The sequence below is a fragment of the Thermobia domestica genome, chromosome 3, assembly GCF_964235325.1.
Source record: "Thermobia domestica chromosome 3, izTheDome1.hap1.1, whole genome shotgun sequence".
In the NCBI taxonomy this organism is placed as follows: domain Eukaryota; kingdom Metazoa; phylum Arthropoda; class Insecta; order Zygentoma; family Lepismatidae; genus Thermobia; species Thermobia domestica.
Window position 1 is genome coordinate 114,440,275 of NC_137456.1, and position 16,700 is coordinate 114,456,974.

The following is a 16,700-nucleotide window of genomic DNA, read 5'->3' on the forward strand; positions in this document are numbered from 1 at the left end:
AGAAATAAGATATTCATTTACTTTTCCTTTCAGAAGAGTTCCCAGGAAAACAAGAATCTACCCATACCTTTCTAGTTTAGTTTAGCGAAAACAAGTTATTTATAAAAAGAACGAAAAGTCAGCGAATATTCAAATTCTTTAATTTAACTTTTAATTCTCTCGACACAAGGTGAAATCTTTTATATCTGAGTTATTCATTATTTATCTCATAGCAACCATCAGCAATGAACAGCGAACCAGTTTGAAAGAATTTTTAATTTCCTGGATACATTTTTTTTTTTCTTTTTACTTATTTGAGTGTAATTGCTTTTCTGTATGCAACTGCTGCTGAATATTTACTCATCAGGTCCGCACTAGAAATCCACTTGAAATAACGAAATTGAAAGAGAAAAATCATTAAGTTTGTAAGAATGTGACTTTTACGAAATATTAAAATAGGAATTGAGTCTCAGTATAACATAAAGGAGTAAAATTTCGAAAACGATCAGAAGTGAATCATGTAACATATCAAGCTAAAAACGAATATTAAGGTTTCCATATTGCTTAAACGTAATAACTGAAGCCAACGTTCGCGCAACTTGTTCCATTCAATTCGATGGGCATATCTGTCAGTTCCACGATAACTCTTGTAAGAGTTACCCAATGTTAATAAAACTAACTTACATGCAAAAATAACCCTACTGTTTGGGGATGTAATCGACGAAGAATAAGGGAGGTAAAATCAATCCCATACTGCAAGTTTGAACATTATACAAAAATATTTTGCAAAATCATGTACGCAAAAATTATTTCTCTTTGACAAAATGCTTACAATGATTATGATGAACCTCACAGTTTGCGGTTAAAATCTGCCAATACTGAAGAGATGAATTCCTCTCCCCTTCAAGCTTAAGAAATATGTTCCACAAATTTATATTTTAATATAGTTGATGTCTGGTTTTGATACAATAAACACACTATTTTCTTTGAGACTTGATTCATCCCCTCTGGATAAACCTAAGATCAAGGAAGAGTAAAGGGTGGATTATTACCCCTTATTTTATTTTTTTGTTTTCAAGTTCCGTGATATGTTTCGTAAAAATTATTCTATTTTGTTAGCAATACATGGGAATTTTCTTTGAGACTTTTCCCAATGTTTGAGATTAAAAGCCGTCATGTGTGAGCGGTGAATTTAAGCCCTCTGATGTAGACTGAATACTCTCTTCGATTTAAATAATATATTTCACGATAAATATATTTAAAAAATTTTACTGCAATATGGTGCATATTTTTCAGGCTTCACAATCATCTCCGCTACTTGGGATTTAAAAGCAATCAACAATGGGAGAGTGAACTTTTCTGCAACCCCTTCTCGGGAAGTAAAAATGTATGTTCCATGATTTTCTACGTAATAAACATTCCATTTGATACAACGTTCTCACTCCATTGAATATAGCATGTTTGTATGTTATAAATTTTCCAATTCATGTCAATGGATTTTCTGAAGATTAGTAATCGTGTTTACCGATGGAGTTAAAATGAATTAAGCATAAGAGAGTGAAACCTCCGTTCTCCCCCCTCCCCCCGTTTCCTTGTTCGTAAATAAAGCATTTCCGTTAGAATTTCGTAACTATGCTCCAATTTTAGTAAAACATAATGTGTGTTTTGCTTGACATTATAGACTTACTCGTATAATTCGGGAGTTGAAGTTAATGAGAGCTGAAAGGGATTATCATTCGCTTCAACAATTTACAGCATCACTAGTATATTAATATATAATAAAATGGGAATTGTATCTACCTACTTTTCGCGTTTTACTTTATTTCCATTTTGATCCTGATACCATAGTCTGGGCCAACTAAATCAGATTAAACCTGAGTTGTTACTTAGAATTACTGTTTTGTCTTCATCTTTCAGTACAAAGTTAAATAAACTAGTGTATTTTAAATAAAAATCGTCAGTAAATAGCGTTCTATCCCTGTGCGACCTACCTTCTCTTCTTAGGCTCTTACAGTTCCCGCTGCTGAGTCACGAAACAAATCCGTTCGTGGAAGAAATCTAGTAAATTGTGCAAGAGTATGAGATAAAGAAATAGATTTCTGGGCTTTAGACATATGGCTATGTTAGCCAGTCATGTATGAGGGATGACGTCTCTCGGTGATCACATTGTCTGGGAAAGTGATGGAGAAAGAAAGCACCCTAGGACCATTACCCGGGCATTTGTCTGGTGTGAATGAGGAAAATCTAGGAAAAACCTCACTCAGGATGACTGGCCTGAGACAGCTGTTACATCTTTCCGACCGGCTACCCCCACCAAGAATCGAACCTGAGACCGCTAGCACCAAAGACGAGTGCTAGCAAGTACGCTACGTGGAGCCATGAGTGGACAAGGTATTTACACAGTTTGAGTGATTTTGTACGTGCAGACCATAGCATCAGGAGTGTGTGAGCCGAATTATCAGAGTGAAAATAAAATAAAATAAAATGTATGAAATACGTACCATAAGTACAATTTCCATTCATTATAGGCTAAATGCCATCCTGATAGGCCGTTTCGTTCAGCTTTTATAGGTGTTTGTTTCTGATGAATCGCAAAAGATTGTTTTGGGTTGGTTAGCAGTCTTGCTTTGTGTTGAATTCTTGAGGGGCATTTTTGTTAGTTGTTTTTTCTACAGCATTAGTATAAAAAAATCCTCGTGAGAGAGAGCAGTGATTACGTAGTATTGTGCGAAGCAGTGTTTCTTCCAGACGTGTTTTTGGGTGGCATTGTCTCCTGGAGCTCTGAGAGTGGCCCCTGAGACCAAAATAATACGTCTATAATATAATAATAAATAGAATAGTACCATGTGAAAATATGTGCCCCTCCGAACACTAAGTGTGCCCTCCGGAAACATTTTTCTGAAAGAGAAACTGGTGCCAAGTAGAAAACATGTATTAGTATGGCGCGTATTGCATCTGTGAAGTGAGGTACAAATGCCTAATACATACGGCTTCCGATTGTAATACTCGTGCGGTTAAAGCTGAGGGACATAGTTGAAGTTTCTAAGTCGTGAGAAACTACCAGATCAATATAAATTATGACTCAAGAAAATCATTAGAAAAAAAATTGTGCCAAAATAAAAATACGCGTGTTTGTTCCAAACATCTTGAAGAGTCCGACAATTTGGGTCTAGGCCAAAACCCCCCACACTCAAGAAATGTCAAAACGCCCACACGATCGGTCATAACTCCCACACAAATGGACAAATCTCCCAAACGCACGAACGGTCAAAACTCCCACACTCAAGAAATGTCAAAACGCCCACACGATCGGTCATAACTCCCACACAAATGGACAAATCTCCCAAATGCACGAACGGTCAAAACCCCCACAGCCAAAACTCCCACACAATCGGTCATAACTCCCACACATAGCAACGGTCATAATCCCCACATAAATGGACAAAACTCCCACACAAATGGTCAAAACTTCCACATGCAGAAATGGTCACAACTGCCACACAAATGGACAAAACCCCCACACTCTGAAATGATTGTGATTGCACGTCTTTGTTGCGGCTCTTTATGACGCCCAGTTTAGTGTTTCTGTCATTAAAAAACAGAGCAAGAAGAATAGTTGCAACATCAGTTTAAGTGGAATAAAAAATGTTATTAAAAAGTACAAGGGCAAGACATGCAACCAGGATCATTTCAGAGTGTGGGAGATTTATCCGATTGTGTGGGGTTTTTGTCCATTTGTGTGGGAGCCATGACCGTTGGAGGTTATGACCGATTACCAGTGTGGGGGTTATGACCGTTCGTGTGGGCGTTTACACATTTCTTGAGTGTCGGGGTTTTGGCTGTGGGAGTTTCGACCTGTTCTCGACAATTTGAGCACTCATGTTTACTGAAAGAAAAGCTAATGCCACGAGCAGGCCCGTACCCAGCGCAAAAATGTAAGTGGGGGGTCGGTAGAAGTTAGGGTGGCCGATCCAAACATATTATAGTTCATTTGCAAGCCTGCCATGAAAATTTTCGGGGCCAGTAAAAATTTAGGGAAGCATGACTCCCCATGCCCCCCGTGAATAGCAGCCAGAAAAGAAGAATCATTTACATGCGAACTGCGAAAGAATGCTGTTCTAAGTACATTATCGAAAGAAATGAAATCTTTGAGTTTTACGTCCCACGGTTATGCCGGTTAGGCTAAAGGAGACGGTGATTATGAGAAATGGATGAAATGGTGGAATGAAGAAAGTGGGAGGAAACGGGAGAACCCCGAGAAAACCCACGCACACGGTGTTATTATCGAAAGATTTAGAATCCGAGCCATTGAACAAGCGCCAATGTACGTCCAGTTACCAACGTAAACAAACAAACAAAATCGTACAAGACGCAATTGACGGTTATAGTCAAGGCGGGGCATTAGAGTTTAATAGTGACGGTGTCACTCATGATTCTGAAGGTACTGTTTTAGAAATACAACTGCAACTGCAAATACAACTGCAATACAATGTGAATTTGGGAGTGAAATATACCATTTTGTAGAAGGAATCAGTGGCGATGAGAGTTCCTCAGGACATTGATTCATAGTTTAATTTTTCTGTATCAAGTTACAATGATAATGAAACGGGTGAGAAGAGTTGTTCCGCGGAGAGCGATGCGAATAAAACAAATTTAAGCGGTGAAGTATCTTTTTGTATTCTGGCGAACTTTGCAGATGTTATGGTGCCTTCCATTTCAATTCAAGCAGGGCATGTACCATCACCATCTCAGATATTGTTGAAACTTTTTTTTTATAGCAACTAGACATGTTTTTAAGAGACCCATATTTTTTTTGTTTTGTCGAAAATAATTTTCCCGTCAAGTAATGGGCCATCAAAAACGGGGAGTACAATTTATGAATTGTAGAAGACATGGAAAATGGTCAACTTCGGAGCCTCACCATTCGGCTATGGAGACAGGTAGAGTTATAATTCTTGTTGTGGTATGTACATGGGGATATAAATAAACTATATTTTATTATAGTTTGATTTGCGCATGCGTATTTTTTTGTACATAATTTAACAAATGAACGTCAATTTATCTGAAAAGTCGAAGTTTGCGAATTTTTTCGAGCACTTTCGGTTCGAATTTTAAAATTCTGTTTTCGCGGTCGGTAAGACCTGTTTACCCGCTTTCCGAAAAAAAAATTTGTATCGCTTTTGTATGCAACTGTTTTGTCACAAAAAATTCGAGAAATTGTAAAATTTTCAAATATCGCTATTTTTGGGCGCCGTATCCAGCAATGTACGATACGAAAACAAATTGGCACAGTTTTTTAACGAGATTATTGTTTTCCCATATGGCATACGTAACACTTTCATTTTCATCAGGATCAATAATTAAAGACTCCACACTTATTTCTTCCACTCCAGGACATTCATCACATTCTTGAAGAAGACAGTTGTCATTTTCTACGGATCATACTACTAAAGGAAATAGGTCACTCATGACAACTTCAATACAGGCTGCACCTTTGATTTGTAGCAACGCAGTAGCAGCTAACTTAAAATTTGCACAATACACACACATACATATACACTTCCCTCGTAGGTTGCGAACTGACCCACTTTAGTCGAATACTGTAAAATTCCGAGTGACCCATTCTTATGTCGGGATTGTTCTGTTTAAAAAGTCAGTAAATTTCTTTGGAACACGTAAGAAAACGTTTCGTTTTTTTAAACTTTTTGTCCTTTTTCGATCACTGTAATAACATCGCACTTAATTGAGACTTTGTCTGGAGCATTCCAAATCATCACTGAGGTAATAGTTCAGGCTTTTTGTAGATCATCAGAATTTATTGAATGGCCATTTCAAGTAAACTTAAAATTTGTGTTTTTCGTAATCGTAATTTCCACCTCAGATTATTTCGGTTTAAGAAAACGGAGGAGTAGGGGGAGGCTCATTTTACTATTTCAGAGAGCCTTCTTGATCAAAATAATAATAATAATAATAAAAAAAAAACAGTCAAGAAAACCTTTTATTCTTCATTTAATGAATATGAACCACAAACATCATCAAATCATTGCACTTTTATTGTTCCCAGTGTTGCTAACTGTGACATCAAAGTTAACGAAACTTCGCTAACTTTAAAAGGCTGCAGTTAATTCATGAAGCATTGGTCGAGAATGGTATTTGGTGTGTTTATTATTCATGTAAAGTTGAACCATCTGACAAAATTTCAGAATTTTAAAAGACGGTGTTTTCGAGAAAATGGCGCCCAAAAATAGCGATTTTTGAAAATTTTACAATTTCTCGAATTTTTTGTGACAAAACAGTTGCACACAAAAGCGATACATTTTTTTTTTCGGAAAGCGGGTAGTTAGGTCTTACCGACCGCGAAAACAGAATTTTAAAATTCGAACCGAAAGTGCTCGAAAAAATTCGCAAACTTCGACTTTTCAGATAAATTGACGTTCATTTGTTAAATTATGTACAAAAAAATACGCATGCGCAAATCAAACTATAATAAAATATAGTTTATTTATATCCCCATGTACATACCACAACAAGAATTATAACTCTACCTGTCTCCATAGCCGAATGGTGAGGCTCCGAAGTTGACCATTTTCCATGTCTTTTACAATTCATAAATTGTAGTCCCCATCTTTGATGGTCCATTACTTGGCGGGAAAATTTTTTTCGACAAAACAAAAAAAATATGGGTCTCTTAAAAACATGTCTAGTTGCTATAAAAAAAAAGTTTCAACAATATCTGAGATGGTGATGGTACAATTTTATATTTTTTTGCCTGAGTTGAAATGGAAGGCACTTTATTTCATTTTTGCCACATATGCCGCGCTCCTGTACACACCTTGAAACACAAAATTATAGGGTGATCATAAAAATTGCAACAAAACATGAAAATGAACATACTTATGTTTGGGTATCGGAACCATGATTAAAGTAAATGTACTTAGGCCTTAGGTATTGTAGCAATCTTGCCCACCATGTATCTAAATGGTATTGGTTTTGAAACCTTTAGTTTCTTTTGTAAAACACTAAACTCATGCTTTGTAGAAAAAAATCTACGTTTTATAATATTATAAAAACTTTCGTGCAGTCGGTCATCTGATATTATCATTTTCTACAGGCAAATGATATCTCTTAAGTATTTGCAACCCGTTCTGGAAAAGGAAATTGCACTTTACAACGTGCCACCGCACCACTCACAAACGAAATGCTTGGCACTGTGTATGGAAGCCCGCTATCGCAGCTTGACCACGGATGACGTAATCACAAAATCTTTCTCTCTCTTACTCGCTAACGACTGAACGTATCGCGAGCAAAACAAACATGACTTCTTTTCAAATTCTCAATTCTACAAATGGAATTAATTTTTTAAAAAAAATGCATTTTTAAGTCGAACTGCTCCTTTAATGTTTATGAATATAATGCAATAGTTTAATATAAGAAAATTAAAATCCGGCTACTTATTGAAATACCTAATGTTTCTTTACTACGAAATCTTTGAACGAAGCGTAACTCCTCGCCAAGCGGATGACCATATTCGCCATTTACGTTTCGGAACAGCAAGGTATAAATACTCGAAATAAGCTATGCTCGTGACAAACCTTAGAATTAGGTAATGATGTAATAAAATACACATCTTAATGGATTATAGTATGCGGAACTTTAACTATAGAACACCAGCTCTTAAGGGAATAACGAATTAAAACAAGTATAGACGAACCTATGATTAGAAAATTTACATGAGAAATACATCACAAGGAAAGAGTATTGCCTATGTAATCTATGTATGCGACATACCTGAACAGCTAGCAAAAAATTTCAGAGAACAAACCAAAAAAGTCAACATTACTACAAAAGCATTGTGCTCTGTCAAGGATAAATGTGTTCTACTTCCTTTAGTTTGGTAGTATTTATTTCTAAGAGTGCATAGTGTAAACCAGTAGGCCTATTGAACGACTGATAATCATGCTAGCAACATGTGAAAGAACTTATGGTCTTGCGTGTTACTATCACAGATCATATGAAGTTTGAGGATCAGATAAGGTGCAAAAAGAAGCTACAGGGAAAACACATGAAAGCGCAAAGTAGTTAGAAAAACTAGGGGTTAAGTTTAGAGTTACCCCTCCGTTTTTTTATAAAAATTAGGAAAAATTACAGAAGAAATTAGGTAAGAAATTATGATTCGGAGTTCTTATGTGATATTTAGATGTGTAAGTCTGGTAGTAAAGTTATGTTTAATACGAGGAAAGATGTGTGAAAGTTGGTACTATTTGCAAGACGCGGAAGATTTCATGATTCAGCAGCATGCCCATTTTATGTCGAGAACAGGACCCAACGAACCTCTGCGGGGCTTCTAACCCGTTCCTACTACTACTACGTTCCTACTCCTCTCCTCCTCCTACTATTACTACTTGTACTATGGATCTGTATAATAAAACTGCGACTTCTTTTTTGTAGGTTTGAAACTGGAGGGGCAACTCTAAACTTAAGCCAAAACCAGTATATCTTAAATTATATCAATTTAAATAACTCCCTAAACCCTGTGCGAATAGCCTGCCTTTGTTCCTCAGGCTCCATCACAAAGCAAATACTCTGATGCAAGAAAGCTAGTGCAGTGAAACCTGTCAATTTGGCCACTTCTCTAAGTTGGCCACCTGCTTATCTTGGCCTAGTTCGTCTTGAACCTGCATTTTCCCATAAAACATTAGTTACTTACTACTCTATAAGTTAACTTTGAAGCAATGTTTATCCTATGATGATAATGATAAATTTACCTGCGTATCTTGGCCACGAAAAATACAGTTTTATTATTTTTCTTAACTCTTTCGAATTCCCATATGAGAGGCAGATGTTCTGTATTTGTGACTGGACACAAAGAAGCATAGATTCGCACGATTTATTCTTGGAGGTCAATGGCGAGAACACTACCCTCATAAAGGGGTGGTGAAGGAAGATGTGAATAAGAAAAAGCACGTACAGGAATTCAGAAAATGGTTGTACGTATTTGTTTACCCTGTCTGTTTTGGTAAAACCATTAGCTATATCAACGTCTCTCATCAGTGGGGAGCTTGAGCAATTCCGGAAAATTCTCAAGGTTAAAACTAACCATCCCAATTGTCAACTATTGGCACCTGTCGGCTTGTCAAAAGAGAGCGGAATTTTTGAGATATGAATTCCCTCAAGATTTTCTCAAAACATCTTTTGCTCCTAGGGAAACACTTCTATCTCATTAACAAGAGGTAGTTAACTACAATATTAGAATGTGCATATCTGCCAAAAAGAATAAAACAAATACGTCTAGAATGAACCACCATTCAGTAACAACTGAAAAGAAGTCATATAAATTGCATATGAAGTTCTCAATTTATAACTTATATTTTCTTGTTTTCAATCTGAATAACTCAGTGTGCTATAATATCAATGTCAATAAACTGCGTACATACGCTTCTATTTCATGGTTGTTTGTGTTATTGTGTACCAGACTAGTTTCCAGGAAGAGAAAGGTATGCACATATATTAAACATACTATAGTAATATTTTCTAGTACTGTATATTTTTATGATTACTTATATACATTATTTATAAGCAGCTGTCGTGTCACTGCTTATTAAAATTTTACAATCAAGTAATACTAGAAATCATATTCTAAAAATACACAAATCACACTTATTTTCTGTAAGTTGGCCACTTTTCGATGCAACCGATGGTGGCCAACATAGACAGGTTTCACTGTAAAAGTAGGAGAGATTCTCAGTCAACTTGGGATTAAGAGTCGAAGAGTAAGTCCAGGAATGTGAGACAAAACCTAAATTAACCTAACCTAAGCTGTAATATGTTGGTCTACTCTGCGGCACAGAACCCTGAACTTGCACCACGAAACGCAAAACCACTTATAAAATACAATCTATCAAAGCACTAAGAGCTGACTTTAGGCTAATACTGACTAAGGCGTGCAGTATTACTATAGGATCCATAGTATAAGTAGTAGTAGTAGGAGGAGGAGTAGTATTATAGTAATAGTAGTAGTAGTACGAACGGGTTAAAAGCCCCGCAGAGGTTGGTTGTGTTCTGTTCTCGATATGAAATGGGCAAATTAAAGACTTCCCCAAATTTTTCTGTATATTTTACAATCTATGGATCCGTACAGTAAAACAAGGGCATTTATTCCGAAGTTGGGCGTCTGCTTTCGCCACGTTTTTTCGTTGTCATCTCCTTTCCATGTTTTCTGCAATTTGTAATTAGGTTCATTAATCGGTGCTCTTCACAAACTTTTAAAAGATTTTGCTCGTTATCAACATATTACTTTACAAATGTTAAAAATGTTAGTTCACTGCCCTTGTACATTTGCCATGTTGATAACATAAATGCTCGTTTCTTTCCCACAATGCCACTGTTCTGTTACCTTGCGCCAAGTAGTGGCCTAACCGCTCGCCAAGTAGTGGTATATCTTTAGCCTAACCGCTCGCCGAATAGTCCCATGTTTGTAACCATTTATATATAACAAATAAAGATATTTTTCGAGATCCTTATATATTATCAAGCACACAAACCATCAAATTATCCATATCTTCCCTGCAAATTTTAAAATTTTTGCTGGAAACGGACGCCCAACTTTGGAATTTAACCCAAAACAAGTGTCCCTTTCCGCCAAATAGTCCATCCGCCTTCATATACAGTGCCGCTTACAACATCAAATACAACCACTTTCTTAACTTTTACTATTCTCCTTAACTGGCTTTCACTTATTCTTCCTCACAAACTTCTAATTGACCCAGTAAATTTTATAAAATTGTCCAGCGATACAGCACTTAACCCAAAATTACCCTTGTACCTCAGGGTTTCATCTGTTTATTACAATTTCGATCCTTATGGAGATATTGTTAGTAAAAAATTAAATGAAATTTTTGAGTCCCACGCTTATGCCGGTTAGGCTAAAGGAGACGGTGATTATGAGAAATGAATGAAATGGTGGTATGAAAGTGGGAGGAAACGGGACAACCCCGAGAAAACCCACGCTCACGGTGTTTGTCCACCACAAAGTTCACTTGGCGGGAGCTGGAATCGAACCTGGGACCCAAGCACCAGAGGTGAACGCTCTACCACTGAGCCACCGCGGCCCATATATCGTTCGTAGTTACTACGAACGTATGTTACTGGAAAAACATATGTAACAAATAGTTTTCTAGCAACGCTATATAAACTGTTGGCGAAAAGATCTTTGCGATGATTGAAATCACACAATGAAACCCTCGTGCAGTTTTACTATATGGATCCGGGTTAGAAGCCCCGCAGGGGTTTATTGGGTTCTGTTCTCGACATAAAATGGACAAATTAATGAATTTCCAGAAATTTCTCATACATTTTACAATCCGTGGATCCGTATAGTAAAACTGCACCCAAACCCTAAGGTTCAAAGTAACTATAGCGTTCTATAAGTACGTCCATTCTTAATCTGCACGCGTAAGACATTTCGGGACTGTTTCCTACACAAAAGCAATACATATATGGCCTTATAAAGGTGCGCAACTATTCCGAAACTGTACAATGAATCTGTTCCCCATTATACTTTCAAATATTCCGCCACACAAAGAATTCTCCCCAACGCGAAGTACGAGACACTTAACGGACGAAACTTTAGTGTTAGTTACGCCGTTCTATATATACGTTGAGTCTTTTGAAGCAGCAATGAAGAATACCTATCCAGTAGACTGCAAACCTGAGGTATCTGTTCAATTTATTAATTTTTATATTATGACTGGTAAACACGTACAAGCATTACATTCTTACTTTCTGAGTACAACAAATTAAAGGATGTAGAAAAAGTTAATAATGTTTTGAATACTTCACGTTTCGTCTGTCAATTGTTTTGTTTCTTACCTATGATTGGCCTATTGTTGAGAACTTTTAAGTTTGGCAAATTGGCTAAGGCACTGCCCAAAACTAAAAAGAAAATTAAACTTGGTTTCATTTTGATCAATGTTATGGATATCGATTCTGAGCACCTTTTCAACCTTGCTCGCTCACGCAGCCAAATCTCACCACATCTCGCCCGATCACAAATTTGGCGAGATCGAGGCGAGAGTAATTTCGCCAACATGCCGCTGACAATGCAGTCAGTGTATCAGGTAATTTAAACCTTGTTTGTTAATGCATTAAGATCCTTTATATGTAATACAAGTTTCATATGTATTCAAAAGATTCGCTTGTGTTCTGAATTTGAAGCAGTCCGCAGACAGACATAATGCTCAGAAACGGAGCCACCAGGAACGAACAGGTAACTTATTCAAATTTAGGGATTAAGTTCTATAATATTATTTTCCTTATTTCTAATATTGGTTATATACTTGTATAAACACGGTTAAATGTTAGTTTCCTTCAGGACCGTATAGTTATGTTATTGGTTTCAGTGCTAATGTACAGCTTCGTTGTATGGACTTAGTAAGAAAAATACCGGTATAGCTAACAAAAGTATGAAGTGCAAAGGTAGTGCACGGCAAATCAGCAAGGCTAAGTTACTCTTAAGGACTTAGAAAAGTGAAAGTCAGTTTTCCAACAGATAAATAGGAGTTGCCGTTTAGCTGAAGCATGGGAAATCACCCAGGTTAAGAACTCGGGTCAAATTATACATTTCCGCACCGGTTGTTATTGTGGTGCACTTTACAGTATAGGTTTCAGCAGTGCATCGGTAAGTAGGGGCGCTTTAAAAGGGTAGGAATGAGTAGGTCCTTTGTGCCGCAGAGTAGGTTTGATATTTTCAGGCTGAAAAACTTGAAGTTTTCGTCTTTTATGACAAAATTCATTGCCGTTACCTTACAAAGTCTTGAAGAATTTTACGGTATGTAATCACTTTAAGAGGACTTTAGCGTTTTGCGTGTAAGTACTGCGTAAGAACACAAACCAATCTGTGTTAGGTGCCCGCTAAAAGCACTAATGGTATCTAACCTAGTCAGGGCTGGAGCGCAACAGGGGCACGAGCGGTAGCGAGAGGTGCGTCCGTAGGTAGCAAACGTGTCAGTGATAGTGAGTATGGGTGTAAAGGAAGATGTCGCTAAAAACTGGGTGTTTCTTTTGTAAATTTTACACCAATACACTTGAGTGTACCAGTAATGGGCCACATGTTTCAATTACTCTTGAAACAAGCACCAGAAAGAAGGGTTAAATTTGGCTGTTGGGTGCAAAAGTCAAGTACGGGGGGAAGGGGGTGCCAATTCTTCCAATCATAGTCTTTCTTTCTACTTTGCTACTAAAACAAAGAGACATATGTTGGCAGGAGGCAGAACATGGTGCAAGTCGCAAGGAACCAACTAAGCCTTTTGATAAGCGAAGAGGTAAGTTGAAACAAAAATTATCCACTTAATCCTTCCTGTAAGTAAAATAATAATGATTGAGATTATTAATTATGAACAAAGACGAATTGCTGTCTATATTGTGTATGTAACTAATTGTTGGTACAGTCCAGCGTACTGGCCCTCTTTAGATACAAGCAACTTACCTAGTAATGGGCCATAGGTGCACATTACTAGTGACTTGCCTTTGGAACTTGAATAACTGAAAATATCATATTCATGAAAAAATAATACATCTTAGTAGTAAATTTTTGCTCTGAATTAAGTTCCAATTGTGGGCCATTTCACTTTTTGTTTAGGATAGTGGCCCACTACACAATCACTTGATCTAGTGATGGGCCATGCCTTAGTATTCCTTCTTAGAATGATTACTGGGCTGGGAAAATGTTCTAATGGTTCAGTAACTTTACTTAGACATGTTTCCTCAAAAGATATGGTAATTTACGTTTATTTCCCTTTCAAATTAAAACAACGCGTTATAATTTCATAAGTGGCCCACTACTGGATTTTTAAGAAAATGCGTAGCCCATTACTGGTACATATGAGTCTGTGCACAAGTATATTTTTGTTACTCATATATGGAACACTTATCTAAAATGATGGTGGTGGTTTTGTTTTGCATAAATTGGAGTGCTGGAAAACCATTGTATAAGTTCGGTATCTTGAGTAACTCCTGATATATTTCATTGAAACTGCTTATGTGGTTTAAAAAGGTCCATTACTGGCGCAGTCACCCTACCTTCTATATCGCCAACTTTATATCCTCGAAAAAAGTACCTTTCACTGCCGACTATATCCAATGACATTTCACGCCAATACAATGTTCACATTTGAGTATACAGCTTGCTCAATTTCAGTGATTCGTGCCGCTCCACAAAACATAATAATTCTTTCTCTTCACGAACATAGGTTGTTACAGAACTCGAAGTGTCATATCCCTTAAGTTATATGCAGCTACCACCTTTGAATAGTTGGAATTATTTTACTCATTAGACCATAGTACTTAGCATCCCTGCACACGTAGCTTGAAAATACACAGTACACATTTTTTGTTAGCATGAATTTTATGAAAAGTAACCAATTCACTTTTTCTTTTCTATAAATTTTACGCATTTTTCACGGTTCTGGACGTACTCTTGCCGGCACTTAATCATAGAATAGAGAAGGATCAGGGTCACCTAGCCTAGGGTAGTTTAGACCACTTTTGTTGAAATTAATCGAGTGTAATTTCTCGTGTCTGCATAAGGATACTAACTGGAACGAGCATTATAAAGTTCTACCTGGTATTCTTACGTACAGGTAAATAATGACAGTACTTTCCGTGCTGGTTTGCAGTAGTTCATTTTTTTTTTTTTTTTTTTAATTCTGTAGTCTTATTTTCACTGCCTATTCACAAATAATTGCATACAGATTGATAGTATGCATACAATTTGAAGAACTTCAAAAACTATTTTTCATACAAAAATACGGATTAACTTGTACTAGGTGGTATCCACAAGCAAGGATTGTATCTATTCCGCGTGAGGGTAGTCAAAAGCTGATAGATCTTCACGGGGGTGCGTCTGTAGAAAGCAGGCGTGAAACGGCGGTGGGTGTACGCAAAGAAGTTATTATCCAGGCGAAAGGCACACGCCGACCTGTACTATTTCGCCACTACAAACAGCAGTTCGACCGTGCTTATATATTACATTTATAAAGTACCTTCCTATAGCACTTAGGCTATTATCGTTTCACATTAATAACCCTATTCGCGCAGACATGAAATACAGCTTCCCCACATTGTGGAGCAGTACTCTGCTGGTGGAAATGCACTCTCACTCATTGCCATTTTTATGATAAATTATTTTAAACCACCCTGTTTTCTACCATGGAAACGGATAGTCATATTAGAAAATTATCACATAGATAAATCTTCCTTTTTACACATATCCATATTCATTGATGGACCTGCTTTTACAGACGCAGTACTACTGTGTGGTCCTCCCTAGTTTCCCTGCCCTAACATGGATTAAGTACAATCCTAGCTTGTAATGATCACATATCACAAGTTATATGATTTTCGCACTTGTCGACATACTTGTATTGGGTATGCGTTCTCAGTAAAGATTCAACGTCGCCATGTGTCTCAAAATATTTCTAAACCATTTTTTTTTTTAAATTTATTTATTTATAAATATGATGTGCATACAGGTGAACTGGAGTGTGTAGTGTAAAATAAACCAAGAATCAAGGTGCCACCAGATAACGATAAGATCGTTAACAATACTACTGTAATCTTGTATGTTCAACAGTAATGGTGAGCAATATCTAGTCCTGTATTTTTCATCGATATTTCAGTCGTAAATCTTGAAAATCTTTCATCCAGATGGGGTACGCTGAATGCTCAAGGTGTTAGTTATTCACAAGTTTTAAAATTTAAATATATCACTTCAGTAACATTATTTTAAGCATGTAATCTACTACCAGACTTCAAACTGTACAAAGTCTGTGGGAATGTAACATATCTATTTCCTATATATTATATAGGAGATAGTTATGTTTTTCCATTCCATATTGTTTCCCAGTCTCAACTATTCTATTCATCATCATCATCTTCTGTACTCCTTCTTCAATACTAGCTATAATACCCATGTCATTCGCGTACTTCACTTTGTTAATTATCTGCCCCACGTTCTTAAAATGCTCAACTTCCATTAATGCATCCTTTATTAAACATTCAGTGTAAGGGTTGAATAATTAGAAAAACGTCTTCCCACCCAATTTCCACAATATTAGTTTCTCCGTGACTAAATAATAATATTGACCTTGTTACTGAGACGCAGCTTCGCTATTTGTCGTGTGTAAAGGTTGCGAATGACTCGACGATCTCTCAAATTAATCCCTGTTTCTTTACATATTTCCATAACTTTGTTCCCTTTATAGCATTACTCGTTGCGATATAACTCAATACAGAAGGCTGTTTCATTCTTATGGTAGCAATTTGCAGTCGCCACCAGAGGCGCTAGTTTCGCGCAGCAACGTGACGCACGCAGTACGGAGTAGCCAGACACTTGTGTACAAGCCGTGCAGAGGCGAGACGTGTGTGAGCAAAATGCCGCCGAAAATCGACTCTTTTTGGAAGGGCTACATCGTAGCACTTTCTGATATAGGCTACAGCTATAGTCGAATAAGAACATAGTGCAAGAAGAAAGGTTTCACAGTGTCTGATAAGGGAATTAATGCAGCCATCCATCGCAATGCAGACCCAGAGCAAACCATTGCCATGCGGCGTCAAATGGGGCAAAAGAACAACCGGCTCCACAACGCAGTCAAGACGTCATTGCCAAATTCCGCCGGTTTATGACACCCACCCAACGTGACATAGCGAGGCATGTTGGACGTCAA

General features: G+C 37.2%; 2 protein-coding genes across 5 annotated transcripts in view; one reads left to right on the forward strand and one right to left on the reverse strand.

Moving 5' to 3' along the window:
* LOC145680672 (gamma-glutamyl hydrolase-like) overlaps positions 1 to 11,980 on the reverse strand; it is a 58,788-nt gene extending 46,808 nt beyond the window's left edge. Inside the window, exon 1 of one of the 2 annotated variants that reach the window (XM_081751463.1) lies at positions 11,848 to 11,980. In XM_081751463.1, coding sequence (XP_081607589.1) covers positions 11,848 to 11,938 — 91 coding nt within the window. In that variant the 5' untranslated portion in view covers positions 11,939 to 11,980. Of the gene's footprint in view, positions 1 to 2,480; positions 3,161 to 11,847 lie in introns of those variants that run through there. The other variant, XM_081751464.1, reaches the window with a different exon arrangement.
* CSN1b (COP9 signalosome subunit 1b) overlaps positions 11,558 to 16,700 on the forward strand; it is a 47,789-nt gene continuing 42,646 nt past the window's right edge. The window contains exon 1 of one of the 3 annotated variants that reach the window (XM_081751461.1): positions 11,558 to 11,691. In XM_081751461.1, coding sequence (XP_081607587.1) covers positions 11,656 to 11,691 — 36 coding nt within the window. In that variant the 5' untranslated portion in view covers positions 11,558 to 11,655. Of the gene's footprint in view, positions 11,692 to 11,951; positions 12,245 to 16,700 lie in introns of those variants that run through there. The other 2 variants (XM_081751460.1, XM_081751462.1) reach the window with 2 other exon arrangements.